Source organism: Gymnoscopelus braueri (genome assembly GCF_963280865.1).
Source record: "Gymnoscopelus braueri genome assembly, chromosome: 24".
Classification (NCBI taxonomy): Eukaryota; Metazoa; Chordata; class Actinopteri; order Myctophiformes; family Myctophidae; genus Gymnoscopelus; species Gymnoscopelus braueri.
The window spans coordinates 14,777,764-14,796,947 of NC_137626.1; the positions used below are offsets into that span (position 1 = coordinate 14,777,764).

At 42.7% G+C, this 19,184-nt stretch overlaps 1 protein-coding gene across 3 annotated transcripts in view; it reads right to left on the reverse strand.

Moving 5' to 3' along the window:
• Nucleotides 1-2,178: 2,178 nt before the first annotated feature.
• The window catches only part of LOC308080138 (protein NLRC3-like), a 60,873-nt gene continuing 43,867 nt past the window's right edge, over nt 2,179-19,184 (reverse strand). For all 3 annotated transcript variants that reach the window (XM_080421904.1, XM_080421906.1, XM_080421905.1), the window contains one exon: nt 2,179-2,772. In XM_080421904.1, coding sequence (XP_080278030.1) covers nt 2,207-2,772 — 566 coding nt within the window. In that variant the 3' untranslated portion in view covers nt 2,179-2,206. The remainder of the gene's footprint in view (nt 2,773-19,184) is intronic.

The following is a 19,184-nucleotide window of genomic DNA, read 5'->3' on the forward strand; positions in this document are numbered from 1 at the left end:
ACATTTTTTAAATTAAGTAAAAGTGTCAACGTAATGTAATGCAATGTAGAAATAGCTCACAATGACGTCAATGATTTTGCAACGCATGAGCTTGTAGATTGACTATTTTCAAATGGCCGAAATGCATATAGTAAGTATGTTTTGTAATAATAATCAAAATCTACAAAGTAACTAGTGACTAAATTTGTCAAATAATTGTAGTGGAGTAGAAGTATAATATTTGCCTCTGAGATGTATTGGAGTAGAAGTAAAATACTGAAAATTGGAAACACTCCAGTAAAGTAAAAAATACCTATTTTTTTTTACTCAAGTACAGTATTTGAGTAAATGTACTTATAGTTACTTTACACCACTGCCCTGAATGAATACACTTTTATATTGACCTAAATAATGACAATATGACAATACCTGTCCTGCTCTCACAGCGGAATATGAGTTGTATTGATTGATTGAATACTTTATTAGTCAGAAATGTAAACAGCACGAGGTACAGTCAGACATTAAGGCAAAAATGATAACACAAAAAAGTCCAGGGACTTAAATTAATTAACATAGCATACAAAATAACACAAAAAAAAAGAATGCCTAAAATATACGACCCCAAGGCGTGCTGTTGTGCTTTGATTGAGTAACTATTTATAAAATGTTATATTGCCCTCTAGTGGTATCATAACGCAATAACGAACACATGATCACTGAACCGTTTTGGGATCTGACCCGCAGATTAAAAAATAGCAGTGATCATCCAATTTGGGGGTCCTTGACATGCACAAACATTTGAGAACCACTGGTTAAAAGTGTCTGTGTTTAAAAAAAATACATACTTAACCAATGAAAAGTATTAACAAGAGCTTGTGATAATAACTACATAAGATGCATTGGTTCACAGGTTATTTTTTCCATTTCTTGAAAAGTAACTGTTTTGGACATACAAGGTTATCACCAGACAGCAATGATTTTCAGCAGTGGCAGCCCCTCTCAAGAGGCCAGGGGGTTTCAAACGTTTTATGTCAAGGACCCCTATCCTGGGGGTCCCCGAACCCCAATTTGAGAACCACTGCCCTATCTATGCCAAGTGATTTCAATTTTCCTTTTTTTTCTTCTTTTTTCATTAGGCCATGGAACCCCATATCATTGTGTACCTGGTGCTTCAATTGTACAGAATGTTGTTTAGATAGCATATTGTTTTTAGATGCTAGATGCTAATCTTTCAAGACAGATAAAACAAAGCAAAAAAAATCCTCCTTTTTTTACCGAATGGGTTCCCAGATTGACCTGGTGTCCTATAGTTTTAAATGTACAGAATGTGTACATTTATGCCCTGCGTCATCGTAGTGTAAAAACATAAAGCTTGGTCCCGGCCTGGTCAAACTATTCAAACTTGAAGTGTTTTTTGAAGTTGTGTGACTTAATTAACTTGGTAACACCTAAAGGTCAGGGCTATAATGCATTATAATCCCATTTATAATGTATGTTTATAATCATGTATGACAACTTGTAACGTATTATAAGTGCTGGTCATAGTGCATTATAAGCTCAGTGGAACAGCACATTAACTACTTTAATTTAGTTAGCTATAAAGTGTCTTTGTTATTGTAAGTTGTTATGCGTAATTATAAACATTTTTAACGAGTATTATGAAGCATTATAAGTGCATTACAAGTGCATTATAATACAAAATGATGCATTATGAATGTGATTATAATGCATTATAGAATATGGTTAAAGTGGTTAAAATGATTGTGACGCTATATATTAACGTCACTTTGTGCCGCACTGTGAGCTTGTGTAGGCCTATCTGCTATTTTAGAAAATGTTTGGAAAATGTTGAATATATATAAAAAAATGTTTTACATAAATCTTCTCTTCTGGAGGTCCCTGGCACAAAACATTTTCAGATTGGGATACGTGGCCAAATATATATCAATTTGGGCCTGGGGGTCCTTGACATACACAAACATTTGAGAACCACTGGTTTTGAGAACCACTGGCACACACACACACACACACACACACACACAGACACACACGCAGAGACACACACACACACACACACACACACACACACACACACACACACACACACACACACACACACACACACACACACACACACACACACACACACACACACACACACACACACACACACACACACACACACACACACACACACACACACACACACACACCCACCCACACACCCCTAACCCTCCTCCTCCTCCTCCTCCTCCTCTCTCTGACACAGAGACACTGAGGAGCCAGCCTTCCAGCAGTGGAACCCAGCATAGAGGGATTCAGTGAATTTGGTCTGGACGGTGTGTATGTGAGTCAGTGTGTCTGAGGACACCCTGTAGAAGGACAGGGTGCCAGCACGCCAGTCCACATACACTCCTACTCTGTTGCAGCCAGAGGGACGGACAGGGATGATAGTGCGCTTGTCATTGTGCCGCCCAGTATACAAGTTAAATTCACCATCACATTCCAGAGACCAGGACTTGCCATTATGTCCAAACCAACAGTCATGACCACTACCCTTTCTTTTGATTCTTCTGTATGTCACTGCTATCCTAACAGCTCCACTCCACTCTACCTCCCAGTAACATCGTCCAATCAGACTCTCTCTACACATCACCTGCCACCAGTCTGTAAATCTGTCTGGGTGATCAGGATACTTCTGATCCTCTTCCACATGTGTCACCTTCCTGTAGTTCTCAGACAGAGAGAGCTTCTTGTATGCTGTGTTTGGATCCAGTGTGAGTTCACACACATCTGATGAGAGAACAAGATACAATACAACACCAGTTTACAAACAAATACAACTTAATAATGATTTATAAATATTATTATTAATAATACATTAAAATAAGATCATTCACAAACATTATGCCCTATTTTATATTTAATCTATTAAAAAATAGCCGATCTACAAGCTCACAACGCGTCGCATCGCGACGCGTTGTGAGCTTGTAGATCTGCTATTTTGTATTTATTTATCCTGTAAGCATTAGAAAAGCCTTCTGTAAATTGTCATCATTTTCCATATTGGATATACAGTAAATGTTACACTGTATAATTCTCAGTGTTTATACTAAGTATATTAATGGAACCAAATCATGCTAACCCATGTTTTACTCTAAGAGGGTACAAATGGACCCTAACTGAGCTTGTAGATCAGATTTTCAGCAAGTTACCTCACTGTGACTGTGTGGTGTGTGTGTGTGTGTGTGTGTGTGCAGTGCACACACGCGTGTGTGTGTGTGTGTGTGTGTGTGTGTGTGTGTGTGTGTGTGTGTGTGTGTGTGTGCGTGCATGCTCCTGTTCAGTGTTCTATCATAGTGGCACAAATGAGACCTAATGGACTGTGTGTGTGTGTGTGTGTGTGTGTGTGTGTGTGTGTGTGTGTGTGTGTGTGTGTGTGTGTGTGTGTGTGAAGGAGTGTCAGTGTTCCTCCTGGACCCAGGATGCTACTGAACCTCCTCTCTCTGATACACACACACACAGTCCATTAGGTCTCATTTGTGCACTATGATAGAACAATGAAGACTGAACAGGAGCATGCACACACACACACACACACACACACACACACACACACACACACACACACACACACACACACACACACACACACACACACACACACACACACACACACACACACACACACACACACACACACACACACACACACACAATCACAGTGAGGTAACTTGCTGAACATCTGATCTACAAGCTCACAACACCTAGTGCCGTCGTACGACAATATAAATATAGTCCTGAGGGAGAAACACAGCTGTATAGTACAATGCTCACAGTTACACATGGGTTAGGATCCATTTGGTTCCATTTGTACCCTCTGAGGATTATAAATGAGTTAGGGTCCATCCATTTATGAACTAATGTATAACTCTGAAGAAGGTACATATGGAAATAAATGAATCCTAACCCATTCATAACTCTGAAGAGGATACAAAATGGAACCAAATAGACTCGAGCTTAATTACCACTGTCAGAGGGTACAAATGGAAGCAAATCGATCCTAACACATTTGTAACTCTGAGAGGGTACAAATTGAACCAAATGGACCCTAACCCGTTTGTAACTGTCAGAGGGTACAAATTGAACTGAATAGACCCTAAGAGGGTGCAAATGGAACCAAATGGACCCTAACCCATTTATAACTGAGTAGATACAAATGGAACCAAATGGACCCTAATCCATTTATTAATCTGAGGGGGTACAAATGGAACCAAATGGACCCTAACCCATTTATGACTCTGAATCTCTGTGTGTGTGGATTTTGTGTGATTAATTCACATTCACTGACTGATGTTTATGTCATGAGTTCATCCACACAGAACATGAATATAACACAGCGATAAACATATATATTTCTTCATCAACCTTGTATGAATGACACATCACCACCATAGTTACCACCATAGTTAGATGAGAAATAATCGTGTCACATTTTTGTTTCGTTTATTTGCGTCTCTCCCAGTGTGTAAGGACCTTGAGAGGGTACAAATGGAACCCATATGCAGTGGTGGAAAGTGGGAACTGAATACATTTACTCAAGTACTGTATTTAAGTACAATATTGAGGTACTTTTACTTTACTTAAGTAATTCCATTTTGTATACTTTATACTTATACTCCACTACATCTCAGTGGAAAATACTGTAGTTTTTTACTCCACTACAATTATTTGACAACTTTAGTTACTATCATAGTTGAAAAGTAACGAAAGTAACGGAACGAAAAAAGTAACTTTTTTCCAGTTACGACTAATATAACAAATTACTTTCACGGTTTGAGTAATAAATATTACAGTTACTATTTTCCGAAAGTAACTAATTACTATTTTATGCTAATGTGCATATTATTTTTTGATTCATTTGAAATGCTGTGTTGGCCTCATATGGCCTAGCACTTTGTTTGGAGCTTAACTGCTTTAATAAACAACAGTTGTTCAAAGATTGTGTCTCATTATGAGTTTGAGCCCAGGTGTGGTTTTAATTTAGTCTGTAAGTTATGAATTCAAACACAGTAAAAGTCTAATTGTTAATTTAATTCAAATGAGTGTACGAATGGAACCTAATAGACCCATCATGTCATGTGTAGTACACTTTTTGGAGTTAAATCAACAATGAGGATTTTACAATGTAGGCTGCGGAAAAGGGGAAAAAAATATGTTGAAAATGCAAAGTAAGACTTTTGGGGAGAAACAATGGAATTAATGGGGGCGAGAAAAAAAAGTTAAGTAAAGTAATAAGTAACAAGTAACTTTTGGCAATAATATATAAAGCAATAATATTACTTTTTAAACAAGTAACGAGTAATAAGTAATAAATAACTGTTAGAGGACAGAGTATACAGCAACTTGGGCCTGGTCTACAAGACACACTACACCACAAAGACCTGTCAAAAATAAAAAACACCAGAGGAAGCTCCACTAATCACGTCCAACCCAGATTTGTCTCAACAAGGGGTTAAATTCGTTCTCCTGCTATGCCACAAAAATGTGGAATGCCCTACTAAAAGTCGTGAAGCAGTGTAAAACCCTACTCTCCTTCAAAACCAGCACTTACAGGTGGCTGCAATCTGAAACTGGCCCCTGTAAAAGTCAAAGCCTAGCCTCCCCCCCCCCCCCCCCGAACTGTTTACTGTTCATATTTTAGTTTGTTTCCAAACTGTTTATTTGATGTTTTGCATATTAGTGTATATTTGTTTGTCATTAAATGTCTCGATGAATAGAGTACAAAAGACCCCAATGGAAACAAGCCATAGGCTTTCTTGGGTTTAAAATCCTCTTAGCAGACCTTGTATCAAACTTTACTTTCCTGTGCTTTTATTCGCAAACTACTAATAAAGTATTCAATCAATCAATCAGCACAACCATATTTTACACTTATGGCTATTCGTAAATAGCCAATAGCATATCTACACGCTCGATGCGATGAGTTGTGAGCTTGTTGATTGGCTATTGATTTTTTAAGTTTGACCTTTTTCTTGTATATAATTGCAGTGCTTTCACTCCGCTAACTGCCCATGTAGAACTCTGAGAGGGTACAGATGGAAATAAAAAATGGTAGTAACCCATTTATAGATCTGAGAAGGCACAAATAGAACGTGGTGGACAGTAACTAAGTACATGTACTTAATTGAGTACTGTACTAAAGAACACATTTTGAGTGTCTTAATTGAATTTTATTGTAGTTGGTTTCTTTTTGTAAGACAAATGTTGTACTTTTGACTCCACTACATTTCTAAGAGTGGACCCAAACTTACACAAATACAGTAGGAATTAACTATTGAGACACATTTTTTTTTTACTTAAACTGTGAAATAGAGGTGGAAAGTAATAGGTAAATGTACTTAAGTCCTGTACTTAATGGTAGGGTAAGTGATAAGTGTTTTTTGCTGAAAGGTTAAAGCTCTATATTCTGATATATAATATCAGAATATCATTAATCATTGCTATAAAGTGTTTGTTCAGTTACAGGGGTCTCCCTGATTCTCCAGCTCTTTGATGAACAGAAATTCTTTTTTCATGTAGGTGACACAATTTCAGCCAATCAGGACTATCCATTCATCAACTTTTATAGTGTTACAGTTCCAATTATGTCTTTTCATTTCTTTGTGTCATCACTACCAATTTCACTTGTTTAATCTGTATCCTGTCTGGGTTTTCTATCCTGATTTTGTATCCTGACCTGAAAATTAATGTTCTGTTTAACAAGAGCTGGAGAGACATGGAGACTCCTGTTACTGAACAAACACTTTATAGCAATGAGTACTATCAGAATATAGAGCTATGTAACACTTACTTTAACCAAAGTAAAGCACTAACCCTACCTTTGTGCTGTTTTCTTTTACTTGAGTATTTCCAATTATCAATACGTTTACTTCTACTCCACTACATCTCAGAAGCAAATGTTGTAATTTACTGCATTACAATTATTTGAACTTGACTTTAGTTACTAGTTACTTTGTATATTTAGATTATTATTACAAAACATACATTCACCACTCAAGCCCTATAGATCAAGGGTTCCCAAACTTTTCAGGCCGCAAGCCCAAACAATAATCATATTTGAACTGCAGGGACCCCCCACTCCGACAAGCACTTGGAATTGTAGAAATTACATTTAGTTTGACTCGGTTCCACAGATAAATATTGTGAAAATAGCCAAACTACAAGCTCACAATGCCTCGCACTGCGAGTACTGTTACTGTTGAGTGAGAAAACAATGTTGCACATTAAGCTAATCATCTGTGGACCCCCCAAAATAATATGCAGTTTGGGAACCACTGCTATAGAGCATAGCAGTGGCAGTTACAAGTTTAAATTTTGCCCCAAAATGATATGAATTTGGCCACGGACCCTTATCTAAAAAAATAATGTTCAAGGGACCCTTAGAAGCAAAGAATTGAGTTTGAAACATTTGCTTTAAAAATACATATATATATTCAAAGATTTGAACAAATTGTCACGATCTTTCAAAAATAGCAGATCTACAAGCTCATAGCGCGGCACTCGGTGCCACGCTATGAGCTTGTATATCTGCTATTTTTGAATAGCCAAAGTATAAAATATGGTTAAAGTGGTTAAAATGATTGGTTAAAATATTCACTTATTTTGCTGGGGACCCCTTGGTACCCCCCAAGGACCCCCTGGGGGTCCCTGGAGCCCACTTTTAGAATCAATGTGCTATATACATAATAGCTAAAATGACTCCACTAAAATGACACAGATGCTTTCCCGGTTTTAATGAGAACTTCAGCCATTTTCAACCTATCTTCATATAATTGGTCCTCACTAATGCTCATAATATGGTATCATTTTTGTCTAGTCTGTCTTTGTCTCAGAGGAGGGCTGTGGACAGTTCAGAAACACGCCTTCCATTGACATCATGGGGAATCCAAGCTAATAGAAACTGCTGGCTTTCTATTCCTGGAAAGTTAGCATGCTATAATGGAAGCCATTGTTCTCTCGTTAATACAAAATGTAATAAAAAACTATGAAATCTCCCTAGCGATGATGTCCCTGGCAGGCAGGTTTCTGAACTGTCCACAGCCTTCCTGTGAGACACAGGCAGAGCAGAAAAACATGGTGACATGGTATCATGAGCATTAGTGAGGACCAATTAAGATAGGTTGAAAATGGGTGAAGTTGTCCTTTTTAAGTGTACCAATGGCTTTTTTTATTTCTCTATATTCTCTGTACTTTCACTTTGCTACAACTCTATAAAAAAAAATATGTTGATGCCACCACACTTTTACTCAAGTAAAATGTTGTATATATTTTGTTTTATATTGTTATTTTTTAGGGCTGGGACTCGATTTAAAAAAGTAATCTAATTAATTAGAGGCTTTGTAATTAATTAATCGCAATTAATCGCATTTTAATCGCATATCAATATTTGACCTGAGAACAGTGAAAAGCATTTTTTTCAAATGGATTTTGGCATACAGTACGTCTTTAAGTACATGTACTCAAGAACTGTACTTAAGTACAATTTTGAGGTATTTGCACTTGACTCTCGAGTATTTCCAATTTCTAATACTTTTACTTCTACTCCAGTAACTCCACTATATCTCAAAGGCAAATATTGTACTTTATACTCCACTACAATTATTTGAAAACTTTAGTTACTAGTTACTTTGTAGATTTCGATTATTATTATAAAACATACCATGTAACCATGTGAAAATAGTAGATCTACAAGCACAAGGCATTGTGAGCTTGTAGATCTGCTATTTTCCACCACTGGAGGCTGGTAGAGTGTGTTGTTGTTACTGATGTTTTATAGTAGTTTAATAATCATTAATAAAAATCGCACGCATGTGACCCACACCGCATCGTGGAATCCCCCCCCCACCACCAGTGCACCGCCCCCTCCCCCTAAACGGGACACACACGCGCGCGTAGGGGGGGGGTATCTATTACAGATTCTGATTTGCCCAGCCAACATTATCAAGTCATGTTTTGCATCATGTTTTCATGCACTGTGCTGGCTGCAGTTAACTTTGTTGTTGCGCACCAACGTTGTTTGGTGCGCTGGTAATATCGGTCCGTCTGAAACTCGTCCAGTGAGAAACGTTCCGCGGTGCAAAAATAGGTGCGATTAAAATGCGTTAATTTTTTTAACGCGATAATTTTTCTGTAATTAATTGATCGAAATTAACGCGATAAAGTCCCGGCCCTAGTATTTTTACTAACTAAGGTAAAAAAAAAACAGCAGAATACTGCCCATTTGTAACTCTTGAGCAGTGGTGTAAATTTACTCGAGTACTATACTCAAGTAATTTTTCGGAGTATCTGTACTTAACTTGACATAGTGCCATCACCACTATTGCGGCTGTTTAAAGGGCCGCGAGGAGCTAAACATGGGAGAGAGACACTTATGACGCGCATGCACAATAATTCAGATCCACTCCAATCCGTGCGTTTTGACCATTTATTCTCCACAAAGCAGGTTAAGTACAACAGTTCCCAGCATGATACTATTATACCTAAACGTGGATGTTACTGTGCGATATGATACGTTACTTTGTTGCGGTCAACAGAAATTATCGGCTCCACACGCTCACCCCCTCTCTATCCAGATTCCCATAATACTATGCCCAGGTGAACGTCATTATTAGCGTGGCAGCGCCCCAGCTCCTGTGATCACGCCCACCACCACTAACAGTGCAGTGCCCAATCTGTCAATCAAGTATGCAATAATACTGTCAATAATAATAAAATACTAGACTAGGCAAAAGGTCACATACGGCTCCTACAACCACTTTTAAAGTAATATTTCCAAAATGTCTCGCTGAACATAACAGTCTCACAATCTCAGATTCTCCTGTAGCTTGTGTTGACTTTGGTTCTCTCTCTTTTGAGTACAAATGAAGGATGCTAGGGTGCTTCCGACTGCATACCTTGCATGACAGGCGCTTACTGCAGTCTCTGCTCATGTGTCCAATACACATGCATCCAAAACACACACCATGTTCTTTTAAGAAACCAATTTTCTCACTGTGCATTTTCTTTTCCAATTGAAAGCACAGATCCAAAGCGTGTCTACCTCCACAAAACAGGCAGAGCGTATGGCTTCTCTCCTTCACCTTTGTTCCAGATTCAAATTTCTTTTCCATTGTTGCAATGGTGGTGGCAAAACTACTCCCCTTTGCCCTTGGACGAGGTTGGATTTTGGATTTCCATGGCTCCTTTCTTACTGTGGCTGATGGAGCATCCTGTATGTCTCCAAAAAGCGGATCACTTACAATCTTCACTTCTCTTTCGATGAAGATAACCATGTCGGTGAATGTAGCTCTTTGGCCTCTTCTTTCCTGTAAGTCACAGGCCTTAGTTCTCCATTTGTCCCTCTGTCTGTAGGGCAATTTCCTTATGATGGCTAGCATGTTGGTAGGTGTATTCAACTCATACAGGTAATCGACCTCCTCCATGGCGTTGCAACATCCTCTTAGGAAAAGACTGTATGCCTGCAGAGCTTTTACATCTTCGGATTTTATTGTTGGCCATGAAAGCGCCTTTTCCATGTAGGCGGAGGTGATTTTCTGTGCATTTCCAAAATGCTCCAATAGCAAAGCTTTAGCCTTGGCATATCCTCTATCGTGAGCCATGTGCTGACAGCTTCTGACAAGATCCCTAGGCTGCCCCCTGGTGTACTGTTCGAGAAAATATAGGCAGTCTTTAGGGTTGTCCGTTCTCTCTTCAATGCTGTGCTCAAACGCCCTTATGAAAGTATGATATTCCAAACAGTCACCATCAAAAACCTCAATGTCTTTTTTAGGCAGGAATGAAAGTGACTGCTGTTGAACAAGCAAAGCTGTTATTTGATTTTGTTGTTCCAATACTGTTATTATTTGACTCTGTTCATTGCTGCTAGTTGTGGGCTGGCTCCTTGAAGTGGCTGGTTGAATGCTTTGTATTGGTGGGTGATTGATTTGTATTGCTGGGTGCTTGCTCTGTATTGTTGGTTGGTTGATTTGCTGCTGAGCTCCATTTCCCAGTTTAGATCTTGCGCCCAAGCTATATGGGTTGGGCTGTCCACCTGCAGGCTGGTTTGTATCAGGCACAAACATTTTTGCATCAGCACTGAGTGTTTGAGGTTTCCTTTGTCCTCTTTCCACATAGGAATTCATGCCATTGGATGTCTTACTTGCACGAGATCCTCCAGAGCTTCTCAGAGCATTCACTTTAGCCCTGGATGCTGCTATCTCCACTTCAAGTTCAAGTTGCTCCTTTTTCTTTTTAATCACTTGCTCTTGCTCCTCCAATGCATGTTTCTCCTTTAAAAACTGCTGTCTTGCAATCAGAGCTGCTATGTCAGCCTCCTCAGCTCTAATGCGTGCTGATGAAGTTTTTGAGACATTGGACTCAGCACTTGGCCTGCCAGACCCCCTGCTTCCAACATTAGATATACTGTCATCTGGACTGATTTCATCCTGTGCACAGGTTCCAACATTTTGTCCAGAGTGCAATGACACATGAGTCTGACTTTCGTGCTGTTCAGAAATCACATTTGTGGACACATCATGTACAGTGGCAGGATTGGACATTTTTAACCCAGTTTCAGAAAGCCATCGTTTTGCATCCTCAATAAAGCCATTGTTGCATTTGAGCACATTTTTAAACCATTCATTTTGTTTTTCATGTTCCTCCTCAGGAAGAAAAGGAATCAGGGTTTGGTGTAACAGTGTGATTTCATGAACCATTTTCATTAAAGTCTCAAGTTGAGATCGCACTTGTGTGGCATTTTCATCCCCTTGCATGAGATCTTTCACTGTATTTGTCACATGTTTCATTTTGTGAACCATTATTTTCCGTTCCTTTTGTATGGTTTCAATTTTTTTTGCCAACGCCTTTACAGTGAGTTTGGTTTCCCTTTTTGGTTGCTCAACTTGCACATCCATATTTGAACCAATAGAAATTGACTTTGAAATGTCTGTTTCCATTTTCCAACAGCACACGGCGGCGCACAATGAAACGCCAATCCACACGGAGCAAGCAATAAATAAATAAATAAATATCGCAGTGCGTTTGTCAATAAAACGTCAACTCCACACAGAACAATAAAACAAACAACTTCACTGTCCGTGTATCAACAACCAATCCACTTCATCAATAAAACAACACCCAAAGCAGCTAAAACAACACACAAGCAAACAACACGTCCCCAATGGACAAGCGGCAGTAACTTGTTCAAAACAAAGTAAACTGGGTATCAACACAGCAGCTTACAGTCAAAGTCAAAGTCAAGTTACTACAATCATAGGCCTACCGCTTCTGTTGCGCTGTTGCCGTTTTAGCCGACAGGCTGTTTTTATGAATGAACGTGGCGTCCTCCGTGCCTCCAAACAGCGGAGATCGTGACCGTTTTTATGAATGAAAGTGGCGATCCTCCTGTCCAATACAGCGGAGATCGGGTCCTTTTGTGAATGAACGTGGCGTTCCTCTTCTGTCCAATACAGCGGAGAACGTGGCTCGCGTTACAAACAAAGTTCATTCACGGTCCAAAGCGTCCCAATGCGATCCTAGGAATCCACGATTTAATGTCCTTTTTCCACGGATCCACACTTCTTTGGAATAAGTTTCTGTTGACTAATATTGCGGCTGTTTAAAGGGCCGCGAGGAGCTAAACATGGGAGAGAGACACTTATATGACGCGCATGCACAATAATTCAGATCCACTCCAATCCGTGCGTTTTGACCATTTATTCTCCACAAAGCAGGTTAAGTACAACAGTTCCCAGCATGATACTATTATACCTAAACGTGGATGTTACTGTGCGATATGATACGTTACTTTGTTGCGGTCAACAGAAATTATCGGCTCCACACGCTCACCCCCTCTCTATCCAGATTCCCATAATACTATGCCCAGGTGAACGTCATTATTAGCGTGGCAGCGCCCCAGCTCCTGTGATCACGCCCACCACCACTAACAGTGCAGTGCCCAATCTGTCAATCAAGTATGCAATAATACTGTCAATAATAATAAAATACTAGACTAGGCAAAAGGTCACATACGGCTCCTACAACCACTTTTAAAGTAATATTTCCAAAATGTCTCGCTGAACATAACATGGTTTGTTCATAGCCATAGTTTGTAGTGTAACATGGTTTGTTCATAGCCATAGTTTGTAGTGTGTGTTTATCCTATGTTTAAATGTGAATATTTTAACAATATAGGCAATTAAAGAGTCATATCACTGCAATGCAATTCCCAAATTCCAATAAACTATCTTTACTATTGGAAGTGTACACATGACGATATAACTTCACACCAAGAGATCGATCAACAGTCAAAAAGCACACTAATCTATTCTACAGTGACACGAGATTGCGTTTACCAGCACACACACAGCTCACAGGGGCAAGCCATAATCATGTTATTGTCTGCCCCTACCTGTGTACAGTTCCCCAGTATATGTGAGCGGTAAGCGCACATTCAACTAAAACAAATTAGATTTGCAGATTGAGTGATTTTATCTCAGTGCTCAGTTGCTCATTAATTCACTAAGAAATTGATTAACCAACTGCTTATACATTTTAACAGGACAAGCAGGATTACATCATACAAAACAGCCTCTTATAACCACCATAACCATAGACACAGACTTTCTTCACTACTCATATCCGCCCATAATCAGGGCATAACGAGCCGTCATATGCTGCCTGGATACCAGTCCGGACCACAATGTTTTTCAGAGATGATTAATCTCAAGGGGACACATGCTGTGAGTGTCCTCCTGTCCTTGGTCGGGGATGAATGATACCACAGATATAAATGTGTCCACTATCTCAAAGTATTTATTAAGTGAGCTGCATAGGTTGATCTGTTACCCCCGGGGGCCCTGGCCGTCAGATCACATGGACCTTTATTTTATTAGAATTAGACAAACTTTGCGTGCTCCGCCTCACCCTAAAACCTCACGCTTCAACCGTGCTCCGCCTAACCTTAAAACCAAAATAAAGAAACTAAATACCGGGAAAAAAGTAACAAAATCCGCCAAAAAAACTCAAATCTTCACGCGCGCACGGGCTGTGCGCGTGTGCATGCATGCATGCGCAGCGCAGGGGGGCCTGATCACTGTGCTGTGCCTACCGGCCCGGCTTTGAGTTGTTCCGCCACTGACTGAGTGCACGCAGTCGCACACCACTGCAGATGCAGTAGTTGTTAAGTGAAGGGTTGCAGGTGCACAAATATAGATACACACATGCACGCACAAACGCACAAACGCACGCACGCACGTATGTATGTATGTGTAGAAAAGAGTCAACTAGTCAGCCACCTTCCCCTCCCCCTATTACCATGGATTGGATCCACCCCTCTCACCTGCTCTCACTCATCACCAATCACACCTGTCTTCACTTCCAACTCATTAGAGGCCTGCTATAAATAGTGCTTGAATGCCTGTCCCTCCTTTATTGTTTGTCAGCAGCAGCAGCAGCAACAGCCCCTCTGTCGTGGGGCCAGCAGGCCTTGGTTATGCGTCAATGAATAAAAAAAACATAACCGTGAAGCCGCATCACCTCCTTGCTCAATCAATCATGTGTGTGCAACGGAAATAAAATGGCTTAAACGGAAATCACTTGTCCAACATTCTTGCCGATGTGCCGTGGCGATGTTACATAACCTTTAAACCAGAACTCTACCTTACAAGTGGTCCTTCGAACCGGATTTGAACATTGCCATGGCTGAAGAGGAGCCAACCGAGGGAGCTCTACCCTCTCGTCGCCCGGTCCGAGAACCGAGCTACAAATACATCACGCACACATGAGCCAGAGGAAGAGCATGAAGGAGATGAAGAGGAGGAGGAGGAAGAGATTCCTGAGGACTGTGAAGAGGAAGATGGTGAACACCATGACGATGGCCGCGCCCTCACAAGTCAAAGCAGAGCCCAGTCACCCCCCGCAGATGATGTCATAGTACCAGCAGAAGGCAATCCAGAGCCAAGTCAAGCGGACATCATCAAACATCTCCTCGAGACAGTGAAGCAGCAAGGAATAATCCTGCAGCGCCTCATGGAGCAACAGGAAGGCTCCAGACCAGAGGGCAGCTCCCGCCGTTTAACCAGGTTACCTCCACCCCCTCCCCCCCTTCTTCCTTCAGCCCATAACCAACTAGTCCCCTCACACGATCCAGCGCCTTACCAGCCTGTGTCCCCTCATCCTTCAGCCCTTCCTTCCGCCATGCCTCCACATCGTCCAGTTCTTCACCATCAGTCGGCCAATCCTTCGTCTTCCCATCCTCTAACGCAATCCCATTCTCCTGTCCATCAGCCTGTGTCTACAGCACCCCCCACTGGTCGATCCAGGCACTTCAGGTCAGTTGAGGCACCCAAATTCCCAGACTTGACTAAAGAGGATGAGGTGCAATACCGGATGTTGCGAATGGCACTCAACAACTTGCTTGACCCGGAAGAAACGGAGGAATTCAAGTTCCATGTCCTTCTTGACCACCTTAAGGTGGACCAGGCCAGACGCCTGGCCTTGGCACACTCCTATGCCCGCCAGCCATTCACTGAAGCTTTGAGAGCCCTTGATGATCGTTATGGCCGGCCCCGTCAGTTGGCACTCAAAGAGCTAAAAACCATAATGGCTCTCCCCCCTGTACGTTCTGGAGATGGTCATGCCCTTGATGACTTTGCCCTACGAGTCCAAGCTCTGGTTGGGCTGTTGAAGACTATGGATGACGAAGGCGATGCCGAACTCCTCTGTGGCTCCCATGTGGATCGGCTACTGGAGAAACTCCCCAACGAACAGGTTAGCCGCTTCAAGCGTAACATGCACTACTCAAGGTAGATGCCTCATACAACCTTACCCACCTTTCTGAGTGGCTGCAGATGGAGTCCCGTTGCCAACCGAGAAGTGACTGCCCAGGCCCAAACCCCCCTCGATCCCACAGACCACAAGCAACTACCCATTCCACGACCATATTCCATGGAGCTGACAGCAGTGGTGAGAACTTTGAACCTCAAATGCCCCCTGTGTCCCCCTGTGCCTACTGTGGCTCCACAAGCCACCATATAAGCCAGTGTGACGATTTCAAAGTCTTGAACAAGCAGCAAGTCACCGACTGGATCAAGGGAAATAGGAGGTGCTGGCGCTGTGCCCGACCACATCTTGCAGCTAGGTGCACACTGAAGAGAAACTGTAACACCTGCAAAGGGAGACACCTACAGATCCTCTGTGAGATTAACAACACCTACGATGCAAGTTCTTACCTTGTGAATTCCACCGCTCACACTCTGTACCTTGATCGTCCAAGTCATGCCGGTCAAGTCCTCTTGAAACTGGTCAAAGTCACCCTACAGAATGGCAGTCACACCCTGGAGACCTTTGCACTGCTGGATGACGGGTCAGAGCGAACTATCCTTTTGCAGTCAGCAGCTCGTAAACTTCAGCTCGATGGAGAACCAGAACGTCTGGCACTCAGAACCGTAAGGCAAGGAGTGGAGATGCTTCAGGGGGCCAGTGTCTCCTTCAAAGTGAGGTCAGCCACCAGTTCGGGTGAATTTTGTATCAACCATGCCTTTACTGCAGACCGACTTGCCTTGTCTGAGCATACACACCCTGTCCTCTCGCTTCAGAAGAAATACAAACACCTATCTGGACTACCCCTAACACCAATGCATAAAGTCACTCCACTACTTCTCATTGGCTCAGACCATAACCATTTGATCTCACCTACCGCCCCGGTTCGACTTGGCCCATCAGGTGCGCCAGCAGCCGTGAAGACTTGCCTTGGCTGGACACTGCAAGGCCCAACCAGGGACATGGAACCTTCCTCTTCAGTTGCCAAGTGCTTCCACATCTCTAATGTCCCTCAATCGACTGAGCTGTATCAAAATGTGGAAAGGCTCTGGCAATTGGATGTGATTCCCTATCGAAATGAGAGAGAAGCCACCCGGTCCAAGTTGGATAACCGGGCAGTGAACATGCTGGAGGCAGCCACAGAGAGAGTCCTAGTGGATGGGGTTTATCGCTATGCCACGCCCCTCTTAAGGATGCCAGAGACACTTGCCTTAAATGCTCCTCCACAGGCCGCTATGGCTAGACTGCGTGCCACTGAATCCAAATTGGCTAAGGATCCAGAGAAGGCAGCAGCTTACGCAGCTGAGGTCTCCAAGCTTGAACAGGCAGGTCATGTGAAAGGGCTTACAGGAGAGGAAGTTCAGGGCTCTCCAGAAGCATGGTATATACCTCATCACATGGTGACCCATAATGCAAAGAATCGCCTCGTCTTTGACTGTTCATTTGAATACCGTGGCCAAAGCTTAAATAAGATGTTATTACCTGGACCTACTTGGGACCTTCCCTCCTTGGGGTTTTACTCCGCTTTCGAGAACATGCTATTGCCATTAGTGGTGACATAAAGAGTATGTTCCATCAGGTGTGGCTCTTGCCCAAAGATAGGCCCCTCTTACGTTTCCTCTGGCGGGCTATGAAGAAAGATGCTCCTCCATCTGTCTACGAATGGCAGGTCTTGCCATTCGGGACAACCTGCAGCCCCTGTTGTGCTATATTTGCCCTTCAAAGGCACATTGAACTTCATACGCAGCCAGATGACCCAGTGCGCCATTCAGTGGAAAGGGGATTCTACGTTGACAACTGCCTTCAAAGCTTCCCCACAGTCGCCATGGCCCGACAGACTCTTAATCAGCTGAGGTCGATTCTGTCCTCTGCAGGATTTAACATTCGACAATGGACCAGTAATAACCCACTGGTCATCAGTCACCTACCAACTGAAGCGAGATCTGAGAACAGTGAGTTCTGGCTCTCTAAAGATACCTTGTCCCCTACCGAATGTACCCTAGGCCTGCAGTGGAACTGTCAAACAGATTGTCTTGGCTACAGAGGTCAGGCGACCGAATCATCTACCACGACAATGCGGTATATTTACCATGTCCTAGCCAGCCTCTACGACCCTGTAGGGTACCTTATCCCTTACACCACCAGAGCAAAGGTGCTGATTCAGCGGCTATGGGACAAGCGACGGGAATGGGATGACCCACTCTTGCCCTCTGATTTACTCTCTGGATGGAATGCATGGAAGGATGAACTGTCAATTCTACCCACCGTAACTATGCCTCGCTGCTACACGTCCATCAGCCTCTCCTCCCCTTCCAAACAAGACCTCCACATATTCTGTGATGCATCAGAAGTAGCTTATGGAGCAGTGGCGTACCTTCGGTCAGAGGCTGAAAGGGGGCAAGTTCAGGTGTCCTTCTTGCTTGCCCGATCTCGCGTGGCACCAAAGAGGCAGCAGTCAATTCCAAGACTAGAGCTCTGTGCAGCACTAATTGGTTCCCGTCTTTGTGCCCTCCTACACACAGAACTGACGCTTCCTATCGGACGTACCATCCTTTGGTCAGATTCAACCACTGTGCTCTCTTGGTTGCAGGCAGACTCCTGCCGCTTTAAGGTCTTTGTCGGGACCAGAGTGTCGGAGATACAAGAACTTACAAATTGCCAAGACTGGAGGTATGTCGATACAGTAAACAACCCAGCTGATGACCTAACGAGGGGTAAAACCCTTACAGAGATCCAGCGGCCAAACCGGTGGAGCCAAGGCCCTCAATTCCTTCACCACCACTCTGACACCTGGCCCCAAGCCCCGGATGGCCCTAACCAAGGCATGGATAGCCATCAGCTCGAAATCAAGCCCTCCTTTTGTGGAGGAGTGGCAACAAGGTCTGTTCCAGATTTCAGCCATTACAATTCCTACCAGGACCTTCTTAATACCTCAGTCCGGCTGAAACAGTCTCCAGAGGCTGATCTAACCCCCACAGCAGCTGATTATCTCCAGGCAGAAATAGAAACTCTGGCCCAGGCACAGATGGATAGTTTTGGAGAAGATCTTGCTAATCTCAAGGCTCAGAGACCTCTACCATCGACCAGTCGTTTACTGACCCTTGCCCCGGAGGTTTGTCCAGACACAGGCCTTATTCGTGTTGGAGGCAGGCTGCGGCATGGCGAACAGGAACCTGATGCCACTCACCCCATTGTCCTTGACCCCAAACATCCAGTGTCTAAGCTGCTCATTCAGCAGTATGATGAAAGGTTGAAACACCCGGGTCCTGAAAGAGTACTTGCTGAGCTCCGCAGGCGGTTCTGGATTTTGAGAGGGAGAGAGGCAGTGCGGAAGTACCAACTTA